General features: G+C 45.9%; 1 protein-coding gene across 1 annotated transcript in view; it reads right to left on the bottom strand.

The window, feature by feature from the left end:
* Positions 1–16,834: 16,834 nt before the first annotated feature.
* rftn2 (raftlin family member 2) overlaps positions 16,835–24,839 on the bottom strand; it is a 43,420-nt gene continuing 35,415 nt past the window's right edge. Inside the window, exons 8-10 of the mRNA XM_055637736.1 lie at positions 23,014–23,117; positions 21,981–22,065; positions 16,835–19,380 (exon numbers count right to left, since the gene is read on the bottom strand). Of these exons, the coding sequence (XP_055493711.1) occupies positions 19,120–19,380; positions 21,981–22,065; positions 23,014–23,117 (450 nt within the window). The 3' untranslated portion in view covers positions 16,835–19,119. The remainder of the gene's footprint in view (positions 19,381–21,980; positions 22,066–23,013; positions 23,118–24,839) is intronic.

The raw sequence follows: 24,839 nt of genomic DNA, 5'->3' as shown, positions 1-24,839 counted from the left end.
CATTCACACAATAATTCAGAATATAACATACTTTTTAAATCTCACTTCATGGGTTTATAGGCCAAATGGAAGGAATTTAATGTTTAATACCTGTAGATTAATGCCCATTTAAATCAGCTTGCGAATGGGATTTACTGGAACGGGACCATTTAGAACGTTCAGATGCGGTAATTTTAGTCCCCCATATCTGCAGCAAATACACTGCCGGTTGTTCGGGGGGAAAGATCACCGTTTCGCAACTTAAAATGTGAATTAAATACATCTTAAGCAACACTTTTATACATTAAAAATAAACTACTTTCCTTTACGTGGTCCTGTATAAAATCCGTCCCAGTTTTCTGCATTGACGGCTTCAGAAGCTGCTTTTAAAATCACTCCAGCGATTAACTTGTCGGGTACATTTAAAAAAAACACACAGAACGGCGGTAGGAACAATTCTTTAGCAAAATCTTGCACTCCAACAAAATATAATTCAGGACCAGGTCGGGAAAAAAAAAAAACCCCATTTTAACTCCTCCCCTCCCCTCCCCCTCCCCCCCCTCCCTCCCCCCCTCCCCCCCCCCCCCCCCCCCCCCCCCCCCCCCAAACGTGCCAAAATCACGCACACGGCCAGAGGGTGAATTGCAGTGCCCTGATGGTAAGTTTTGTAACATGCAGCATGGGACCCATACACAAATAAAAACATTTCTTCCATCGAACATGTCCAAAGACAGGCAGCTCGATTTGTTACTAACACCTATGAGAGAGAAGCGAGTTTCACCAAACTTCTGAATTCTCTGGTCGAGGTGGAACCCTCTCCAAGACAGACGTGAAGCTCACCGTTTGACCTGTTTTTACAAAATGTTAAATGGTCAGCTAGACATAGATTACAAGACCTACACCGAACCCAAACCAATTAGGAGCAGACGAGGGCATTCGATCCAATTTGTGATCCCAGCTACAAAGACAGATGTGTACAGCAATTCGTTCTTCCCACGCACAATTAAAGCATGGAATAATCTCTACCAAACTATAGTTACCCAACCAGATGCAACTAAATTTAAAGTAGCACTTTCTTCCCAATAGCCCTTTCTAGCTTAATCCCTCCCTTCACCACCTCCAGTTTAAATTCCAGTTGGAATATTTTGGAGGACCAAGAAACCAAGAACATACCTAATGTATGCATTGGGCCAATGGGCTTATTTCCATGCTGTACAGCTCTATGACTCTATGCTGCATCTGTGTGTATATTTGGATACTAGCTCAACTGACTGGGAGGAGCTGGCTAAAGTTGACTGGAAAGATACACTAGCAGGGATGACAGTGGAACAACAATGGCAGGTAATTCTAGGAATAATACGGAACGTGCAGGATCAGTTCATTCCTAGGAGGCCAAAAGATTCCAAGGGGAGAAAGGGGCGACCATGGCTGACAAGGGACATCAGGGACAGTATAAAAATGAAAGCGAAGAATTACAAAGTAGCAAAGATGAGCAGGAAGCAAGAGGATTGGGTAATGTTTAAAGAACAACAGAAGATAACTAAAAAGACAATACATGGAGAAAATATGAGGTACGAGGGTAAGCTAGCCAAGAATATAAAGCAGGATTGTAAAAGCTTCTTTAGGTATATAAAGAGGAAAAGATTAGTTAAGACCAAAGTTGGACCCTTGAAGACCGAAAAAGGTGAATTTTTTATGGGAAACAAGGAAATGGCAGATGAGTTGAACAGGTACTTTGGATCTGTCTTCACTAAGTAGGACACAATCAATCTTCCTGATATAGTAGTGGCCAGAGGATCTGAGGTGACAGAGAAACTGAAGGAAATCGACATTAGGCAGGAAATGGTGTTGGATAGACTGATGGGACTGAAGGCTGAAAAATCCCCAGGGCCTGATGGTCTGCATCCCAGGGTACTTAAGGAAGTGGCTCTTGAAATCGTGGATGCATTGGTGGTAATTTTCCAATGTTCTATGGACTCAGAATCAGTTCCTGTGGATTGAAGGGTAGCTAATGTTATCCCACTTTTTAAGAAAGGCGGGAGAGAGAAAACAGGGAATTATAGACCAGTTCGCCTGACATCAGTGGTGGGAAATATGCTGGTCAATTATGAAAGATAGTGGCACATTTGGATAGCAGTAGCAGGATCGGTCTGAGTCAGCATGGATTTACGAAGTGGAAATCATGCTTGACTAATCTTCTGGAATTTTTTGAGGATGTAACTTGGAAAATGGACAAGGGAGAGCCAGTGGATGTAGTCCACCTGGACTTTCAGAAAGCATTTGATATGGTCCCACATAGTAGATTAGTGGGCACATGGTATTGGGGGTAGAGTGCTGACGTGGATAGAACATTGGTTGGCAGATAGGAAACAAAGAGTAGGGATTAACGGTGACTAGTGGGGTACCGCAAGGCTCGGTGCTGGGACCGCAGCTTTTTCCAATGATTTGGATGATTAGCAAATTAGCTCATTTGTAGCATTAGTAACATTAGCAAATTTGCAGATGACACAAAGCTGGGTGGCAGTGTGAACTATGAGAATGCAAGGTGACTTAGACAGGTTGGGGGAGTGGGCAGATGCATGGCAGATGAAGTTTAATGCGGATAAATGTGATGTAGTCCACTTTGGTATTAAAAGCAGGAAGGCAGATTACCATCTAAATGGTGTCAAGTTGGGAAAAGGGGAAGTACAAAGGGATCTGGGGTTCCTTGTTCATCAGTATGAAAGTAAGCATGCAGGTACAGCAGGCAGTGAAGAAAGCGGCAGTGAAGGAAGTTGGCCTTCCTAACAAGATGAGTTGAGTATAGGAGCAAAGAGGTCCTTCTGCAGTTGTATAGGGCCCTTGTGAGACCACACCTTGAGTATTGTGTGCAGTTTTGATCCCCTAATTAGAGGATGGACATTCTTGCTATTGATGGAGTGCAGCGTAGGTTTACAAGGTTAATTCCCGCTGAGGGAATGGAGCGGCTGGGCTTGTACACTCTGGAGTTTAGAAGGATGAGAGGGAATTTTATTGAAACATATAAGATTGTTAAGGGTTTGGACACGCTAGAGGCAGGAAACATGTTCCCGATGTTGGGGGAGTCCGATTCCAGGGGCCACAGTTTAAGAATAAGGAGTAAGCTATTTAGAACGGAGACGAGGAAGCACTTTTTGTCACAGAGAGTGGTGAGTCTGTGGAATTCTCTGCCTCAGCGGGCGATGGAGGCCAGTTCTCTGGATACTTTCAAGAGAGAGCTGCATAGGGTTCTAAAGATAGTGGAGTCAGAGGATATGTGGAGGGCAGGAATGGCCTACTCCTGCACCTATTGTCTATTGTCTATTGACAGGCATTCCATCTCCTGTGGTTGCAGGGGAAATTTTGTAATGTACGTGCTTAAATCCAAGAGTTATGCTCAAGACAGGGTCTTGTGCTGTAAGCCAAGGTTCAGTGAAAATCCCCAAGTAGTTACACTCAAGTTTCTGTGTAAGTGACAGATGTTTTTAAGAAGACAAAACTCCCAAGTGTAGCATGCAGCCATTAGTGACTAATACAGAATGATTCCCAGTTCAGAATTGTAGTTTTCCACTTGTGTGTAGGAATGAACTGCAGATGCTGGTTTACATCAGAGATAGACACAAAGTTCTGGAGTAACTCAGCGGGACAGGCAGCATCTCTGGAGAGAAGGATTGGATGAGTTTTCGGGTAGAGACCCCAGTTTGGTGACCCCAGTACACTGCTCCATTTAGTTTGTGCAAATCGGGCCATTCTCCCCCACTGACCTGTGCCTCCTATCATACTTGCCAAGGTTAATGGTGGCAGGAGGAGTGGATGATTATTTTTCCTTCTTACGGTTCATTTTACCAATCTGTTACAAGTACAATTTTGGTCGCCTAATTATAGGAAGGATGTCAACAAAATAGAGAGAGTACAGAGGAGATTTACGAGAATGTTGCCTGGGTTTCAGCAACTAAGGTAGAGAGAAAGGTTGAACAAGTTAGGTCTTTATTCTTTGGAGCGCAGAAGGTTAAGGGGGGACTTGATAGAGGTCTTTAAAATGATGAGAGGGATAGACAGAGTTGACGTGGATAAGCTTTTCCCATTGAGAGTAGGGAAGATTCAAACAAGAGGACACGACTTGAGAATTAAGGGACAGAAGTTTAGGGGTAACATGAGGGGGAACTTCTTTACTCAGAGAGTGGTAGCTGTGTGGAATGAGCTTCCAGTGGAAGTGGTAGAGGCAGGTTCGATTTTATCATTTAAAAATAAATTGGATAGGTATGTGTCAATAGTCAATAGTCAATTTAATTGTCATTTGGACCCCTGGAGGTCCAAACGAAATGCCGTTTCTGCAGCCATACATTACACACAAATAGACCCCAGACACAACATAATTTACATTTTACATAAACATCCATCAAGGCCGAAAAAAACTGTGATGGAAGGCCGAAAAAAAACTACTCCCCCCCCCCCTGCCCCCCCCCCCCCCCCCGATGTCAGAGTCAAAGTCAAAGCCCCCAGCTGGCGATGGCGATTGTCCCGCGGCCATTAAAGCCACGCCAGGTGGTGCGAGGTCGCACACCGGATCTTGGTGTTAGAGCCCCCGGCGTGCGCTCGCAGAGTCCCGCGGCCATTCCAAGCCGCGCGGGGCAGTGATGTAGGCCCCGCTCCAGGAGCTCTTCGACCCCGCAACTCGGGCGGGAGAAGTCGCCGTTGCGAGAGCCCTGACAAACGGTCTCCCTCCAGGGACCTGCGGGCTCCCGGTGCCGCCGTCCGCAGACCCGTAGTAGCAGCCTCCGCATCAGCAGCAGCAGCGGCAGCAGCAGCAGCAGCGCTCCACCACCGCTCCACCCGCTCTGGGTTCGGCCAGCTCCGCGACGGCGAGGTGAGTCGGCACCAGAGTCCCCGGCTTCTTCTGTTGGAGGCCGCTCCACGTTGCAGCCCCAACGACAACTGACACCCGACAAGAAAAAGGTCGGGTCTCCAGTGCAGGGAGAGATTTAAAAATTTCCCCCCTCCCTCCCACCCCCCCCCACCCCCCCCCCCCACACACACACCCCACACACCCCCCCAACAAAAAAATAACAAAAAACTACATATAAACATAGACAAAAAATAATAAAAACGCGGACAGGCTGCAGAGGCCGCTGCTGACCAGAGTCGTGCCGCCTACCGGATATGGACGGGAAAGGAATGGAGGGTTATGGTCTGAGTGCAGGTAGAAGGGACTAGGAGAAAATACGTGTTCGGCACGGACTTGAAGGGCCAAGATGGACTGTTTTCCGTGCTGTAATTGTTATATGGTTATAACAGCGGCGTCTAGCATTTATATATGCCTGAAGTAATCGAACTCCGCAATTGAATCTACAATGTTGTACACGTTCTTCTTCCTAACGTGTCTAATCTGATGTGCAACTATTTGGGCGGCACGGTGGCGCAGCGGTAGAGTTGCTGCCTTACAGCGTCAGAGACCCGGGGTCAATCCTGACCGGGGATGCTGGCTGTTCTTTCTTCCCTGTGACAGCGTGGGTTTTCTCCGGGTGCTCCAGTTTCCTCCCACACTCCACAGACCGGCAGGTTTTCAAGGTTAATTGGCTTCGGAAAATTTGTAAATTGTCCCTAGTGCGTAGGGTAGTGCTAGCGTACGGGGTGATCGCGGGTCGGCGTGGTCTTGGTGGGCCGAAGGGCCTGTTTCCGCGCTATATCGCTAAAGTTTAAATCAGCTTGTCTTAACTCATCTCATTCCCTTCCCCACCAAACCCTTTGTTAAAGTTAAAGATTGATAACCTGAGGTATAAAACATATAACAGTACAACACAGGAACCGCCCCTTCGGCCCACAATGCCTGTGCTAAACGTGACACCACTGCCAACTCTTATCTGTCTGCACATTATCATTATCCCTCCATTCCTTGCCTATCCAAAAACCTGTTAAATGCCACTGTTGTATCTGCCTCCACAACCACTGACAACACACTCAAGGTGCACTCTAACCTCTTATAACTTGCTCCACACATCTTTAAACTTTGCCCCACTCTCGTTAAAGCTATGCCCTCTAGTATTCCATCTCTGTCCTGGGAAAAAGGGGCGGGCACGGTGGCGCAGCGGTAATAATAATAATAATACCTTTTATTTAATGGGCGCCTTTCAGACGTCTCAAGGACACCTTACATAGATTAATAGGAATAAAAACATATAATCAGAACAAAATAAGTAATAAAGACATCACAGAGACACAAATTAAAAACAGAATTCAATCCAAAAACAGAAAATCAAAAACACAATGTGAAGAGAGAGCAGCGGCAGCCAAAGCGCGCCAGCGTCCACTCTCTCTTCACGGCAGCCATCTTGGACACAGACTAACAGGATTACATTAGACAAAAAAATCATCCCCCCACAGTGGATAGCACTGTGGGGGAAGGCACAATGTCCAGTCCCCACCCCAAGTTCACCCCAAAGTCAGGCCTATTGAGGCCACCGCAATTGCCTCTACGGAGGCCCGATGTTCCTGGCCGTTCTCACCGGGTGGTCTTGCCCCGGCGTCGGGAGAGTCCTCTCAGCGGCTGGGCCACCTGGAACGGCCGCTTCCTGGTTGAAGACCGCGGCTGCCGAAGCCGACAAGGCCGCGCCGGTTTGGAGCTCCCAGGCTCCCGATGATAAAGTCGGCGCTGCCTCTCCGCACTGCCGCCTCTCCGCACTGCCGCCTCTCCGCACTGCCGCCTCTCCGCACTGCCGCCTCTCCGCTCCGCAGACCCACAGCCCGGAGATGTTGCTCTCGGCGGTTCAGCTCACCAGAGCTCCAGCGCGTCGCTCCAGGCGGCGACCCAGGCAAGGCATCGCCCGCTCCACTCCGCTCCGCGATAGCGCTCCAGCGCTGTGCCGCCACCGAGGCCGAGCTGCTGGGCGGTCCCGCCAGGAAACGGCGCTCCAAGTACGCTGGTAGGCCACGAGGACGGGTCGACGGGCAGCCCGGAGAAAAAGCTGCCACACCGACCAGGTAGGGACCTAGAAATAAAGTTTACACCTACCCCCCACATTAAAAAGTCCATATCCCCTACAAACAAAAAAACAGGACTCACTAAAAACTATTAAAAAAAACGAATTAAAACGGACGGCTGCTGGCTAGTAGCCGTTCACCAAGATGGCTCCTCCTCCACGAGCGGTAGAGTTCCTTGCTTACACTGCTTGCTGTGCCAGAGACCTGGGTTCGATCCTGACTATGGCTGCTGTCAGTACAGATTTGTACATTTTCCCCTTGACCTGCGTGGGTTTTTTTTCTGAGATCTTCAGTTTTCTCCCACAATCCAAAGGTTTCAGATTCAGAATCAATCTTTATTGTCATTGTGCAGTGTGCAGTGTACAGTACAGAGACAGCGAAATGCAGTTAGCATCTCACCCAGAAGAGCGAACATAGAATAATGGAACAGCAAGATATATATATACGTACATACAATTTTTGCGTAGTGCAATTTTTCTGCGGGAAGGTGTGTCCGGGATGGGTGACTGGCAATCACCAAGGTGCAGAGTTAAGTTGTGTAACAGCCGCAGGGACGAAGTTGTTCCTGAACCTGCTGATCCGGCAACGGAGAGACCTGTAGCGCCTCCCGGATGGGAGGAGGGTAAACAGTCTGTGGCTGGGGTGAGAGCAGTCCTTGATGATGCTGTGCACCCTTCGCAGACATCGCTTGCTTTGGACAGACTCAATGGAGGGGAGTGAGGAACCGGTGATGCGTTGGGCAGTTTTCACCACCCTCTGCATTGCTTTCCGGTCCCCACGCTTGGCGTAGCTGCTTCGTCAGCTCCGCCCACGCTTGGCGTAGCTGCTTCGTCAGCTCCGCCCACGCTTGCCGTAGCTGCTTCGTCAGCTCCGCCAGCTCCGCCCACGCTTGGCGTAGCTGCTTCGTCAGCTCCGCCCACGCTTGGCGTAGCTGCTTCGTCAGCTCCGCCAGCTCCGCCCATGCCTGGCGTAGCTGCTTCGTCAGCTCCGCCAGCTCCGCCCACGCTTGCCGTAGCTGCTTCGTCAGCTCCGCCAGCTCCGCCCACGATTGGCGTAGCTGCTTCGTCAGCTCCGCCCACGCTTGCCGTAGCTGCTTCGTCAGCTCCGCCAGCACCGCCCACGCTTGGCATAGCTGCTCCGTCAGCTCCGCCCACGCTTGGTGTAGCTGCTTCGTCAGCTCCACCCACGCTTGGCGTAGCTGCTTCGTCAGCTCCGCCCACGCTTGGCATAGCTGCTTCGTCAGCTCCGCAAGCTCCGCCCACGCTTGGCGTAGCTGCTTCGTCAGCTCCGCCCACGCTTGGCGTAGCTGCTTCGTCAGCTCCGCCAGCTCCGCCCACGCTTGGCGTAGCTGCTTCGTCAGCTCCGCACACGCTTGGCATAGCTGCTTCGTCAGCTCCGCCCCCGCTTGGGCGTAGGTGCTTCGTCAGCTCCGTGCATGCTTGGCGTAGCTGCTTCGTCAGCTCCGCCCCCGCTTAGGCATAGCTGCTTCGTCATCTCCGCCCACGCTTGGCGTAGCTGCTTCGTAAGCTCCGCCCACGCTTGGCGTAGCTGCTTCGTCAGCTCCGCCAACTCCGCCCATGCCTGGCGTAGCTGCTTCGTCAGCTCCCCTCATGCTTGGCGTAGCTGCTTCGTCACGTCCGCCAGCTCCGCCCACGCTTGGCGTAGCTGCTTCGTCAGCTCCGCCCACGCTTGGCGTAGCTGCTTCGTCAGCTCCGCCCACGCTTGGCGTAGCTGCTTAGTCAGCTCTGCCCACGCTTTGCATAGCTGCTTCGTCAGCTCCGCCCACGCTTGGCGTAGCTGCTTCGTCAGCTCCGCCCACGCTTGGCGTAGCTGCTTCGTCAGCTCCGCCAGCTCCGCCCACGCTTGGCGTAGCTGCTTCGTCAGCTCCGCCCACGCTTGGCGTAGCTGCTTAGTCAGCTCCGCCCACGCTTGGCGTAGCTGCTTCGTCAGCTCCGCCAAATCTGCCCACGCTTGGCGTAGCTGCTTCGTCAGCTCCGCCCACGCGTGGCGTAGCTGCTTCGTCAGCTCCGCCCACGCTTGGCGTAGCTACGTCGTCAGCTCCGCCAGCTCCGCCCACGCTTGTCAGAGCTGCTTCTTCAGCTCCGCCCACGCTTGGCGTAGCTGCTTCGTCAGTTCCGTCAGCTCCGCCCACGCTTGGCGTAGCTGCTTCGTCAGTTCGGCCAGCTCCGCCCACGCTTGGCGTAGCTGCTTTGTCAGCTCCGCCAGCACGCTTGGCGTAGCTGCTTCGTCAGTTCCGCCCACGCTTGGCGTAGCTGCTTCGTCAGCTCCGCCCACGCTTGGCGTAGCTGCTTCGTCAGCTTCGACCACACTTGGCGTAGTTGCTTCGTCAGCTCCGCCCACGCTTGGCGTAGCTGCTTCGTCAGTTCCGCCCACGCTTGGCGTAGCTGGTTCGTCAGCTCCGCCCACGCTTGGCGTAGCTGCTTCGTCAGCTTCGACCACACTTGGCGTAGTTGCTTCGTCAGCTCCGCCCATGCTTGGCGTAGCTGCTTCGTCAGCTCCGCCAAATCCGCCCACGCTTGGCGTTGCTGCTTCGTCAGCTCCGCCCATGCTTTGCGTAGCTGCTTCGTCAACTCCGCCCACGCTTGGCGTAGCTGCATCGTCAACTCCGCCCACGCTTGGCGTAGCTGCTTCGTCAGCTCCGCCCACGCTTGGCGTAGCTGCTTCGTCAGCTCCGCCCACAATTGGCGTAGCTGCTTCGTCAGTTCCACCCATGCTTGGCGTAGCTGCTTCGTCAGCTCCTGGAACATCCCAACCTCCAATATTAAAATTTGGAGGCATCTTATCTTAACAGGGAAAGAACTTCACATGGAGGGAACTCTGGGGCACATTAAGGAATGTCTTAAAAACTACTTCCTGGGAAATGTGCGACCCTCATCAGACACCAGCACCTCAATGACCACGGAGGATGCCGAAATAGTAACAAACCTACTAATAGTAACCAGGGAGGTTGGTGGGATCTAACAGATCTATCTGTATGCATAAAATTATTCTACCGACACTTAAAATTCAGAGTTATAAGGGTATACCTTAGAATTATTCATTCCATTATCCTCCAGTTCAGCATGTACCGGACTGAATGTTAATGCTTAACGGGTAAGAATCAACTAAAGCGCATACTGAACTACAGTGCCCATATATTATAGGAGTCATGGAGGACATCCACCACGTATCACAGGAATTCGTGTCCTAAATATCCTTATCATAATTTAGAGGTGGTTGCCACTTCATCTTTGATTGACTAATTTGAATGCTTCTTACTTTATATTCATTACAGATGGGAACCTTTGGTGCAACTAAGGTATTGATCCTAGGGTACTACATGGCAAGCATGGTATTAAAATATGCTTGCTATATAGTACTTATTGGAGGTGCCCACAGATGTATTTAACACAACAGATCGTCTGCGGTCCACCGTTAACACACTTCACATGGCAGTGACTTTGCCGTAAAATTAGATTAGATTAGATTAGATTAGATATAATTTATTGCCACACAACCAGGGTCAGTGGAAATTTGGGTTGTCAGCAGTAGTACAATAATAAAGAACACACAACCACAATAAAAATGTAACACAAACATCCACCACATTCATCACTGTGGTGGAAGGCACAAAATTTGGCCAGTCCTCCTCCATTTCCCCCCCCCCATGGACAGGACCAGAGTCCAGAGTCAGTCCAGGATCGGCTCTTCCTCACCGGAGACCGCGGCTTTAAGATGATGTAGGCCGATCGGTCGAGATTTAAAGACTCTGCCGCAGCCAGAAGCACTGCAGACCGCAGGGCCAGCGGTAGAAGCTGCCCTCCAGGGGTGATATTAAGTCCATGCCGGACCCGCGGTAGGAGTTGGCCGCGGGCCGGCAGTGATGGCTTCTTCTTCCCCCGGGTCCCCCACGAGGGATCCCGGGCTGTAGACGGCGCACCAGCTGGAGCTCTGCAGACTGCGGCTTCAGGCTGCCGGCTGCCCCGGGCCAGCAAAGCGGAACGCTCCCCTCCAGCGAGGGTTCACCCGCTCCACAACGAGAGTCCACGCTGCGCCCGCCGCTGAAGCCCCGGGCATGTCTCCGGGAAAGGCCGCGCCGATCCTTGATGTTAGGCCACGGGGGAGGTGAACTGAAAAAAGTTGCTTCTCCATGGAGGAGACGACCAAAGCGGTTTCCCCCTTACCCGCCCACACCACCCCCGACACAAAACACCCAAAGGAACATTAAATGCATACTTTAAAACATACTAAAAAATAAAAAAAGGTTGAAAAAACTGACGCGCTGCTGACATGGCTGCTGCCAGAGCAGCGCCCCCTAAAGGGTACAGCCTTTATGGAGGCTTGCAGGGAACTAAACCATCCATCAGACTGGTAGTAGAATAATTGGCATTAGGGGCTGTGTGACAGCCACATGATATCGGACCTTTACATAATCATAGTACAGAGCGTAACACGTGTCACTCAAGAAATTATGTGGGGGTCATTCTGACAGACTAATGAAGCAACCAACAGAGGCCACTATGGTACACAAATGGTGGAACATGCATTAGGCATTGTTCCTAACCAAACACAGTTACCCGTCTATGGAACCACATACTGATGGGCCTTGGATTGGGATGCTACTAATTCCATCTCCAGCTGTGGGGCAGATAGAATGCTCAGGAAGCATCACTACAGGTGCACAACCTTTTATCCGAAGCCTTGGGACCAGACACTTTTCGAAATTCAGAATTTTTCGGTTTTCGGAATGGAAGATTTTTAGCGTAGATTTTAACGGCTGGCTGAGTGGTAGAGTGCTCGGCTCGCATCCGTAAGGTCGCGAGTTTGGGCCTCGATCCCGGCAGTTACTCGATCGCGAGTTTGAGTCTTCAATGTAGGTTTTTCTTGCAGAATAGGAGAGAATAGGGAGGGTTAGGCTGGGATCCTTCTCTGCGAGATGATCTTAGTGCGGGAGACAAGTGTTGGAGAGGTGTACTGACTGTGTGGGCAGAACTTTGGAAGTGATTGCCCACCATTCTCAAAAGCTGCTGTGGCTCCCTGTCCCTCCAACTCCAGAGGAATCCGCTCCCCGATGCGCCGCTACGGCGACAAGTGGCAGTTCGCCCACAGCCCGAGCTGCGCCCCCTCATCCGCAACCCGGGTTCCTCTGGAGTTGGAGCGGGGCTGGGCTAGAGTTGTTGCTGGCTGTGAGTCTCTGGGATCTCCGTGCTTGCAGTGGGCCTGGGGGTCGGTGTCCCGATGAGGGGGCGCAGCTTGGGCTGTGGGCGAACTGCCACTTGTCGCTGTAGCGGCCCATCGGGGAGCGGCTTCTGGTGGTCCTGACGTCTCTCAGCTCCTGTCTAGGGGGATGGCCGGAGACGTCAGGACCAACAGGAACCCGCTCCCCGATGCGCCGCTACAGCGACAAGTGGCAGTTCACCCACAGCCCGAGCTGCGCCCCCTCATCCGCAACCCGGGTTCCTCTGGAGTTGGAGCGGGGCTGGGCTAGAGTTGCTGCTGGCTGTGAGTCTCTGGGATCTCCGTCCTTGCAGTCGGTGTCCCGTTGGGCCTGACGTCTCCGGTCACCCCTCTGGACTGGAGCTGAGACTGGGAACTGTACCGCCATTGCCCCCCCCCTCTGCAACTGCAAACAACCCCACAGTTCCCAGTCTCAGCTCCTGTACAGGGGGGTGGCCGGAGACGTCACAGCCCGAGCCATCAGCTTCTGTCCCTACGGGGACAGCGGAGAGCGTGTTCCTCTGGAATTGGAACGGGGCTGGGCTGCTGCTGGCTGTGGGTCTCTGGGATCTCCGTGCTTGCAGTGGGCCTGGGGGTCGGTGTCCCGTTGGTCCTGACGTCTCCGGTGACTGGCACTAGCTCCGACGTGAAGACAGTACAAAGCCCCCGCGCCGGGAGCTGGAGAGGGGAGGGAAGGGGTCACACACATGGCCGGGAAGCAGAGGGGTGTAGGTGGGGTGAAACTTAAGGGAGCGACAATTTGCTGCTGCCCGCTGAGTTAAAAAAGTTCCCACGCAAGGCTCACGATACACTGTGTATCGTGAGTCTACCGTGGGAACTTTTTAACCTCAGCGGGCAGGCAGCAGCAGATTGTCAATTATTAACCCTCCCGCGCAATATACCCTCACCTTCTCTTTTATGAATGGGGCTTTAGTTCCCCTTTCTTCGAGGACCGACGGGAGGTTCCGCTGTCACCTCTGCGGGCCGCCCTCGGTGAACGTTTTCAAGGACCTTTCTTCAAGGACTGAAAAAATGTCGCTATTCGGAGGTTTTCGTTATTTGGATCTTCGGATAAAAGGTTGTGCACCTGTACTAACGTTGGGCATATATACCTGGGGAAGTGAGAGCTAGTCATGGCTTTAAGTCATATTGTTTTGGGTTATATCACCAGTGTGTTAGTCTACAAATTGACAACACCACCGGGGTAGCATATGTCAACCATATGGGTAGAAACATATCGACACCATGTGACTATCTGGCCAACACTATTTGTGAATTGAATTGAATTGAATCCTTTATTGTCAATCAGACCTTTCGGTCTGAACGAAATGTTATTGCCTGCAGCCATACATGTAATAATAACAACACACAATAAACACAAACTAACATCCACCACAGTGAGTTCACCAAACACCTCCTCACTGTGATGGAGGCAATAGTCTTAGAGCTACTGTCTCTATTAATCTGGATTAATAGCGTATCCAGATAGATTGGATATCAGCTTCCAACTACCAGGGAAACTGAATTTAGTGGCAGACAACAGGTCACGCTAAGTCTAAAAACACTGTATGGATGTTGGATAAAATATGTATTGCTGGAACAGCCGGTATGGAACCCCAGATAACGACCTATTCACATCCATGCTCTTACCAGTTATCAAATTATGTTCTTGGGAGCCAGAACCTGGGGCAATGGTTCAGATGTATCTTCGCTGATTGGGGGATCATTTATGCATCCCTCCCTTTGCCTCATCAGTCGGGTATTTAGGAAGAAACTATAGACTCCACGCCTCGAATTTTGATAATACCTGATTGCCCTACGCAACCATGGGTACTAGTGATATCAACATGGGTCAGAACCATACATCACCATCCATCATAGACCTAACTTACTGGGTCTTCCCACAACAAGGGAAGTTACCCATGTCACTATTATATATTAACCTATTTATTTAGAGTTAAAAGCACCTCTTCTACACCTGGGACTGATGGACTGAATGCGGAATTATTTCAGCGGGTCACAGACAGTCCACCCAAACATCAGTACTTGGTATCATCTAGTAATGGGAAGTACTGTCACAGCAATAATCATCACCCACAGATCTATGAACATCCCGTCTGTTCTGGAATTCCTGGCAAGCCTCCATTACGATGAGAGGCTCAGTCATAGTGCCATCAACTGCGCCAGAAGTGCTCTGTCAACATACCTGTTGAAGGTACAGAGCGGCATTCTGTTGGGACAAACCCTGGTAAACAAACTCATGAGGGGCATTTTTAAAATTAGTCCCCAAGAACCAGGTACTCCCAAATATGGGATGTGAGCATTGTACTGACCATGTTAAGAAACTGGTCTCCAGCTACAGCTCTGTTCCTACGGAAACTGACTATGAAAACAGTCATGCTGATGGTCCTGGTCACGCCACAAAGGGTCCAGTTACCACAGAAACTAAGGTTGGACAACATGATTAATTCATCTGGAATTTAAGGTTTACATCAGTGTAATAGTCATACAGAACAGACAGGGGTCAACACGCCTAAAAAACAGAATTCAGAGCCTACCCTACAGATGGTCGTCTCTGTATTATAACTCACTTACTATCATACATGAAGTATACTAAGATCATCAGAGGGAAGAAATGTCACTTTAATCAGCTACTAACAGCCATTCAAAACAGTGATAGTCCAGACCATCTCTAGATGGCTAAAACAAGTCCTAAATAGGCTGGAGTGGACACTAGCATTTCAAATCTCACTCCACCAGGGCTGCAGCTACATTGACAGCTATGAAGTTGGACGTACCAATGGACCAAATCCTCAAGACAGCAGGATGGCCAACGGAGGAACTTTCCAACGACTTTATAACAAACCAGTCATTGAACCTGGAACATTTGCAGAAACAAATTTAAGTTCTGTAATATAATATACCCATAAATAGGGGCAATAATTGCTGTTAATATTTTTACTGTTGGATTTCAATATCGTATTGATGTCTAATGATGTTAACTCTATTTACCCCAAAAATCAAGGCAGATGTGATGCATGGACTCGTTTCACGGCATGAAATCACGGAGCTTTAAAATCTTCACGTAGTCACTCACGTGACTCCGAAGTAAAATGGTAAGATTAAACGAGAACTTACCAGTTTGAAGTTTGATCTTTATTTTATGAGGAGGAACGTTGAGGGAATACGTGCCCTCCGCTCCCACCCTTGATCATAGTCTGAACTGGTATCTGTTGTCTAATCTTACTATGTTTAGTCATTATAGTAATCTGTGATTCCACACTGCTGCTTTGAAGAATGACATGCATGCATCCTGGCGGGGTTCTTCACGTATTCCCTCAACGTTCCTCCTCATAAAATAAAGATCAAACTTCAAACTGGTAAGTTCTCGTTTAATCTTACTATTGTACCCACATCAGACAGCTTTGGAAGGTCAAAACACAATTGGCGACACATCGTGTTAATACGGTGTTAACAGAGACATTTAACAAGCGCTTAACAGTGACACCCCCACTGTCTCGCGGAAAGCGGAGATTTTAATCTTTTTTTTCCCATCCATTAATTCTTCCCCAACTCTCAAAACATTGGGGGGGGGGGGGGGGGGGGACACGTGTCCCCTAGGATTTCCACCCATGCTCCCCAGCAACTCTCTATTGTCACCGCAGGAGATCAACAAGTATTTCTACCCCTCTTTTCTCACCTCCATTCTGGGACCCCAAAAGCCAGTCCAGATGAGACAGTGGTTTAGGTGCATCTCTTCCAATCTTGTGTCTTGTATTTGTTGCTCTCGATGAGGCCTCCTCGTTAGCCTCATCGAGACCAATAGTAGACTAGGTGGCTGCTGCCCTGAATGCTTGAGCTCTGTCTGTTAGAGCCAGCTGGAGCTCCCTGTTGCGAGCCACTTAAGTCCCACTACTTATCCCCATGCAAACCTTTCTGTCCTTGGTCTTCTCCACTGCCAGAGTAAGGGCCACATGCAAACTGAAGAAACAGCACCTCATATTCTGCTTGGGTAGCCTACAACTCAATAAGCATGAACATTGAGTTCTTCAATTTCAGGTAAATCCCTCCTTCCTTTTCAGGCCCCCCCCCCCCCCCCACCTGCACACCAATTTTATTTCCATTCCCCCCCGCTCCTGTCACCTAGTTCGTTTCCCCCCTCACCCTCTCCATCTGGTCACCTCCCACTGCTCTCTGTTCTCCCCCCCCCCCCCCCCCCCCCCCCATTTTCATCCCTCCCCTCCAATTTCAGTTTACCTACCATCCTCTCTCTAGTTTACATTTCACTATCCACCTTGCTTCCTTTGAAGATTCCACCATTTGCACCCATTCATCTTTTCGACCTCAAGCCTTAGTTGCTATCTCTACCCTTTGGCCCTCTATCCGACTCATCTGCCATTCCACTACTTGTTACCTGCATCCACTAGCTCCACCCCTTCCCCCGTTTCTCTCTTCCCAGCTATGTTCCTACTTTCCAATCTCTGTCTGAAAGATGGTCCCAACCCAAAACACCATCTGTCCATTTACTTCCTTAGATGCTGCTTGACCTATTGAGTTCCTCCACCAATTTGTTTCATTATATTTCAGCATCTGCAGTCTCTTGTGTCTGGATTTCTAATTTGTTTGGTTTATAATTTCTATTGAAGTTAGTCAGAAACTCCTGTTTTTAAAAGTCAACATTTTATTTGGACTTTAATATAGCTTTTTGCAACTTTGAACGTGTAACTCAAAAATATTGTGTAAAAAAGCATAACATGAAAATAACACTGTAAAACTAACATAGCATGAGAAAACAGGAATTTTGTTCAAAAACAATAATAAGACAAATAATGCACCTTTAAAGTTAACAGCATACTGTGCAGCATATTATTATTTAAAAAAATACAAGATCATAACACAGTATTCTAATAACTATGGCCATATTAGCATTATAATATGCTTTGCTGCAAGACTAATTTTTTTTACAAAACCCTTCTGTCTATCAGTTGATGAGATTGTCACTCTGCAATGATGATATCACACTCTCGACAATCTGTGTTATTTTAATTAATTATTTAAAAACCACTATGCATGTATCAAAGATTATGGCAGGTTGCAATTTAATTGCAAGACATATCTAATCATCCGAATCTCAATGTTAATTCCAACTTTAGCACACTCACAAATACCCGTAATGCATATTACATGGTTTGATATCAATAAATTGTTTCCCTCTGTAACATTAAAGTAGCAAAATAGAATTCTGAAGGAAGGCAGCATCTGTGGAGAGAAATGGACAGTCTACATTTTGAGTCAAGACCCTTGCTTGTTCACTGTCCATTTCTCTCCACCGATATTATCTGATCTGCTATGTTTCTCCAGCAATCCGTTTTTGCTCCAAATTCCAGCATCTGCAATCTTTAGTGTCTGCAAAAAATCTAAGAACGTCAGCTCCATTTACTCTCTCCCATTCCATCCTTTCACACTAACAAAATGATAAATGTTAATAAGCACCCATCAAACCTCGCTTCTGAACAGTAACATCGTTAAAAACTTTACAGAATTCAAAGATAATTAACATTTATACACCAAAAATGTAGCAATCTGTTTTATTCCACAAAAAAAGGTTATTGTAAGGATTGTATAATTTCAAATGGAGATTTTGTAACTTGTTCTTTGTTTTTTTTTACCTTTGTGTCTGGTCAACAAGAAATTTGCCAAATAGATACTACAGGTTGCAGGTTGCATCTTGCAGCCATCCAAATGTAACTGCATGCCCAATTTTTCATCCTATCAAAAGGTTTTCATTTTTAAGTTAAAGGAAGAGTTTTAATTCACTGCTGGACATGGACATGGATGCATTTAACTTCAGCATTGTACAAATAATACAAGTGTGACTACAAATACTTCAGTATCATATGAATAATGTAAGTATGACAAAGCATGTAGTCATGTTTATAATGACTTAAAAATCATTGTCCTAAATGATGGATGACTATTGTGCACATATTCTTCAATGTTATAATATATAACTGGTAATTGTGCAGAGCAATAAATGAAAAAATATCACTGTGGTCCACATTAAGTACATGATTCAGCTGAGTGCTGCAACTGATATCGTACTCAGTATACACAATGTTACAAAAGATTCTTTATACATGGCAACAACAATATTTTCAGTTATTCTCCTAATGAACAAAAGAAATTAATAAGTTAACCGATGGAATATTGTATTGACACCAGTGCCAGACTGATTCCTATAAAATACCTCAATGCGTTCGAAGTTAAAGTTAATATTTCCATCAGTAGATTTAGCTAATATCAATGGGACAGAGCTAAATGTTTTTTTGTACAATTCATAATGACTTCTACGTTAGTCAGCAAGGTATCTGCCAATGTTTTCATTTGTTGAACAGTGCTCCCAATTAATTTCAATAATTCAGTGATAATCTAATCTGTATGAACATATTCTTGAAAGCTAGGAATATTAAAAAATTAAAAAATTGTACAAACAGAAATGAAAGGATGACCTACTATTAACAATATCAGTACGCATATTATAACTTGAACAAATGACAAAAATATCACTTGAAAATTGTAAAATAAAATATAAATATTTGTGGATATGTAAATATTCCCTATCCTGTGAAAGGTTTTGCTAAATAAGTAGAAAGTAGTTTTAAACCATGTTGAAGTTCTTTCGCAAGATAAATTGTAATTGATTTGTTAAAAACCTGGATCTGAGCTTAGATTCTGACAGACTGAACTATTTGTCAACATGTTTGCTGTAAAATTATAGAAAGGTAATAAAAAGATTTCAAAAATAAATATTTTCCAACATAGTTTTCTGTTGAAAACAGGATTCTTCTTGTTTCAGCCAAATCTATCAGATCTTATCAAAGTATGATTTAGAAACTCTGTTTAACTTTATACAATTACCTTTTGTAAATAATAGCAGAATAGTGTGCATCATATGCAGGTAACTTGGGGTGTTTCTTCCTCTTGATCTAGCTGCCCGTCATCCAAGTCTTTGAGAACACTCTCACTACTGGGCATCCCTGAAAAGCCTTCATGTTGATTGATAGTTTCTTTGATCCAGAAGGTTTTCTCCGTGGTACTACAGCAATGTTCAGCAGATTCTGAAGGCTTATTTTTACCAGTGTTCACACCCACGTTTCGATTCCAATTTCTGCTTTTTTCGTTGGTTTTAGGCTGCTGAGTAGATTTTTTCTGTAAAGTAAGTCTTAATAAATTGGCTTGTAGAAATGGAAAGTACATTTTTGTTTTACTGAGCACATCTAAAGGTAATTTTCAACATAAGCAATTAAATCACTTTTCCTCATTCACTGTTAATTTATTCCTGTTCTTGTTAATCTAGTTCACTGTTAATGTCATCTTACCAGTTACTATCACTTTTCATGAGTTTATTGAAAGTAAATATGCTCGGCTGTCATCTATAAAACCATTTACTAGAGAATTTAAAAAAGTGAATATAAAAGCACATGACCATAGGTAATTAGAATATATTTACACAGTGAGAGACAATCAAAATGTGCACTATGGTCTGTTGAGAATTCTATATTCTCTGAAATAAAAACAGTAAAAAATATCAGAATAATCAAAACAAAACAATGATGCTTCCAGAAATGTAGGTGATCAGAATTAATAAGGATTTTGAACTGTGATAACTCACATCAGCAGGGGTGAGAGTAAAGACAGAAGTGAAGATGGAGGAATCGACATTGGTCTGCACTTTTAAGAGAAAAAAAGTACCACGTTTTAAAATGCTTTGCGTTAGCTTCCCTGATCACTTGGCTACTGATCCTAGGAATGACAGAACCGCAGCTTATCTGATCTATCTTAGTATCGCAAAGGATGGCTATGGATGGTGATATACAGGGTTACCCTCTGGCCTTCAAATGAATAGCAGAGAGAGAATCAAGTGGCCGAAAGAATGTAGGACAGGTATGATACCATAGTTAATTTTATGGTAGAAGATCTGCAAAAAACAGGACCGTTTTGGAATAATTCTGTTGGTGTGATTTCATAGATTTCAAGTCTATGAACTGGGAGTAACTTATCAACAATTTGTATTGACCACTTTTAACAATGTAAAATATACCAAGGCACATCATAGAAATGTTGTCAAATAAAATCTGATTAATGGACAACCAAACATTTGATCAACAAGGAAGGTAATTATAGAGAATCTTGAAGGAGGATACCAAAGTGGAGAGCCGGAAGGAGAATGTCCAGAGCTTAGCTCTAATGGAGGCCCTGGGAAGATTATTTAACCGTCATACTTCAGACTAGAAGCTAGAAGGAGACCATCACTTTTCTTGAGTAGTCTTTAAGGAGAAACATAAGGTATGTTACCATGTCCCAGGGACATGGTGGCTGCCAATCTGTGAACTTTCCCAGTTACTTCACAAGTCAAAAAAAAGGTACAGTACATTAAAGGAGCTGGTATTACCCACAAGCACTCAACATTAGTGATTGTAGGATTCCTCCGTAATTCAAAACCCTTAATTACGATGAGCTCCATTACACGTTAATGTGCGATATGGTGATGAATAAGATGTTGCCTTTTGAAGATTCTTGACATATTTTAAGGAATTGCGAAGGAATTGCGAAGGAACTAAACCTAAGGGAACAGAGCCATGGTACGGTTGAAGGATCCATATGCAGCTATCTATTTTTAGTTGGAGACTAACAGAACACCTTGCCCTGATGCAGAGGAAGAGGGCTCCTTGGGGCACCAAGAACTGTTTTACATCAATGACAATTTTCAAACAGCCACTGTGACATGGCTATTTGAAAATTCAGGCCATCTTCATGTGTGGCTGCATCAGGCTGTGAGTAGAGCACGTGGGCATTAAGTGGCATTACCAGCTGAGGTTCTACCCGTCCCTGATGTTGCAAAGGATGACCAGTCAGCTGGACATTGCCAAACCATCTGTCCTCCATGGAAAGGTTCTTTCGCAACCAGACCTTCGGCCACAATCCATCGGACAGTGGTCTCCATTGAACATCCTGCTGGTACTGCAGGACTTGATGGATCCTGTGGTGTGATTCCTTAAGCAGACTGCCCAGCTTTTCTGGCAAGGTGCCTCATCACCCAAACTCACCAACAAGCACCAAGACCTGGCTTGGCTGACAGTGAGAGGGGCCCACCCAGTCACCGTTAGAATCTTAGCACACTGCTCTCGGGATGGCTGCTATGGAGACAGTTGCTCACCTATTTGCAGAGTGTGGATTTGCAAGGAGAGTCTGGAAATGATGCAAGGGTCCTTGTCACAGTTTATCTCAAACAGCTCTATAACAGAGAACTTTAATTTACAACTGTTCCAATCTAAATATTCTGATTAATGATCCAAGGGACATTAGTTCACATTTCACATTTCACTAAGCAAGAGAGGAATTTAAATTTATTAATTAAACAAATTTGTAATGGAGCCGTGTGTATAAGTAAAAACCCATCCGGTTCATCAATGTCCCTGGGGGACGGAAAGTGTGTCATTCTTATCATGTAAATGACTCCAATGTTGCTGTCTCATAACTGTACTCTGAAATGTCGTCAAGATGGCCATTCAGTGCCAAAGTAATTTTGGTTGGTCAAGAAAAGTTGCATTTGCCAATCATATTCATATCCTGTGAATTAATTAAAAACCTCCAATTCCTTCACCTCGGACACTGCAAATATTGGAACTAACATGAAGATTTTCTACTTTCTATTTTGCTTTGGAAAATACAATTCACATGAGTATTAAAAACATAATTACAATAGCAATAGTAAACAAAATATTACAGTGTCCTTTGACATAGCCTACCTCTGCCTTTTCCAGACGCAGATCATGGCTTGCTATGGCAGATCTCTGTAAGAATATTACTTGTTTTGTTGCTAAATTTCCTTCACTGTAAACATGAAATAAATGGCATTATATACAAGATCTGGAACGATTATAACAATGAATCTAATATTAGGCACAAAGGGTCATTCAAAGCATTATCCATGGAAAAGAGAAAATAAATAAGTAAACCTCTAGTCTCTCTTTAGCTTGCACTGCAATTGCTAATCTCACCAAATGAAGTGTTCCATCATACCGAGACTTCACGGCTGCATTCATAGGTTCAATGTGGAAGGCACAGAACGACTAAAATAATATTTGTTAATTGTCCTGACGCATGCAGGTGATGAGAAGATAACAAGATAATGATGAAGGCAGTCACTTCTCCGTAATGAACTGACATAATTCCATAATCATAAGATAAAAGATGTAATGGACGAATAAACGTCACTTTTTAACAAACATATTTCTTAAATTGACATGCATTCTGTCTAATCTGTTCTTGAAATAATGACTGTTATTGCTTGAAAATAGCCTGTTTGTTGCTTGGGCCTTTTACAAGTGAATGAAAACAATTTATAGTACTGAAGAAGGCCCCTCATGTTTGTGTAATCGTACAAAGAGCTATTTAGATCCAAATAGGTTACAACATATCCAATGTCTACCTGGTGCTTTCAAAATGAGGATTTGTGCTCCACTAAACATTCAGACAGTGAGTTCCAGATCTTCATCACTTTTTGAGATAATTCTTCAGTTCTCCTGATTCTTCTATAACTTATCTTAAGTATATATCCCCAACCATTATACTTCCCTAGGAGAATATGTTATTTCCATTAATTTGTTTATGCTTACCATATTTACTTGAGAATACAACAATATACTTCTTACCTGGAATTGTCATGTAATATTTAAAGTGAAAAGTCAAAATATTGATCTTTATCTTAAATATTTCTCACGTGATTTGTAAAAAGTACTTCAGCAAGATAGTCAAACAATTCTCCATCAATATATGTACCTGTCATGGCGAATGATAGGTGTGGCTAGCACACAAGTAACCAGCCATCCAAATTCAGCCAGTGTATGTAGCAAAGGACCATAATCAGTCTTTACTTCACAACCCTGGAAAAAAAATGGGTGATTAACTAATTCAATTATTCACGTAATGCTGCTCATCTATATATTACTAAAAGTCTGTTCTTGACTGGTTTTGGCCATCTGTGCTGCAATTTCCGAATGAACGCCGCCACCTACGGCCGTCATTTTTGGCCACCTTGCTCAGAGCCCCCCTCCGCCACATGTATGCCGAGGATTTTTCCCGTCGATGAAAAATGACAGAGATATTAATGTTTTTACAAAATTCCCCATTCTCTCTGCTGCCCCCACTGGCGGTAGGCGGGAGGGACTATAAAACCAGGAAGTGGTGTGCCACACAGTCTCTTCAAGATGGAGGAAGGCAGAGGGTCACGTTTCTCTGAGCTGTGAGTAACACTGAACACATGTCTACTCAAATGTAAGTGCCCTTAGTGGTTCTAAAATGCTTGCAGAATGTGTCTATTGGTTCTAAAGCTTGCAAAAAATGTATATTGGTTCTAAAGCAAAAGCTTGCAAAAAAATGTCTATTGGTCCTAAAGCTTGCAAAAAATGTCTATTCGTTCTAAAGCTTGCAAAAAATGTCTATTGGTTCTAAAGCTTGCAAAAAAATCTCTATTGGTTCTAAAGCTTGCAAAAAATGTCTATTGGTTCTAAAGCTTGCAAAGAAATGTCTATTGGTTCTAAAGCTTGCAAAAATATGTCTATTGGTTCTAAAGCTGGCAAAAATATGTCTATTGGTTCTAAATTCTTGAAATTGAAAGGCACTACTTACTGAAAATGGCGGCATGAAGTTAAAAGGCACTACTTACTGCAAATGGTGGCTTGGGAGCTTTGGCTTGAAGTTGAAAGGCACTATTACTGCAAAGGGTGGCTTGGTTGTTTTGGCTTGAAGTTGAAAGGCACTACTTACTGCAAATGGTGGCTTGGGAGCTTTGGTTTGAAGTTGAAAGGCACTATTACTGCAAATGGTGGCTTGGTTGCTTTGGCTTGAAGTGGAAAGGCACTACTTACTGCAAATGATGGCTTGGGTGTGGCTTGGGTGGGGCGAAGTAGAAAGGCACTACTTACTGCAAATGGTGGCTAGGGAGCTTTGGCTTGAAGTAGAAAAGGCACTACTTACTGCAAATGGTGGCTTGGGTGCTTTGGCTTGAAGTTAAAAGGCACTACTGTAAATGCACTTCCTGTTTGCACTGTATATTGATTTTAGATAAAACGCTACCACTTACGGCTGTGATTTTTGGCCATCTTACTCAGTCCCCCTCCGCTGAGCAGATGCAGAGAATTCTTCCCATCAATGAAAAATAAAAGTGTTATTAGTTTTTTTTTAAATGTTGAGAATTTCTCTCCTGTCAATCACTCCAGGAGGGGTTATAAAACCCGGAAATGTGGGTGTGGCTCAGTCTCTGCAAGATGGAGGAGGGAGAGGTCACGACTCGCTGTCTTTAGAGGCTTTGTACCCTACTTCAAATGGTATGAAATTGCACTTGAATTTGGTGGCCTTGCACCCTGCTAGAAGTGGTAAGAAACTGCACTTGAATTTGGTGGCCTTATACCCTGCTTGAAATAGAATTTCAAGGATTAGCCTCGAGTCAACTACCAGCCCACCAGCCGCGAGTGAGTTGCCAGCACAACAGGCTTGATTGACTGAGACGCCAACCCAAGAATCCATTTGGCGCACAATTTGCAAACTAGCCCTCTGGAAACCAGTCCCTTCAGCCCACAACACCCATACTAGTGCTCCAGAAAGCC

The sequence above is a fragment of the Leucoraja erinacea genome, chromosome 7 (genome assembly GCF_028641065.1).
Source record: "Leucoraja erinacea ecotype New England chromosome 7, Leri_hhj_1, whole genome shotgun sequence".
NCBI classification, from domain to species: Eukaryota; Metazoa; Chordata; class Chondrichthyes; order Rajiformes; family Rajidae; genus Leucoraja; species Leucoraja erinaceus.
This window is presented reverse-complemented; position numbering and strand designations above follow the sequence as displayed.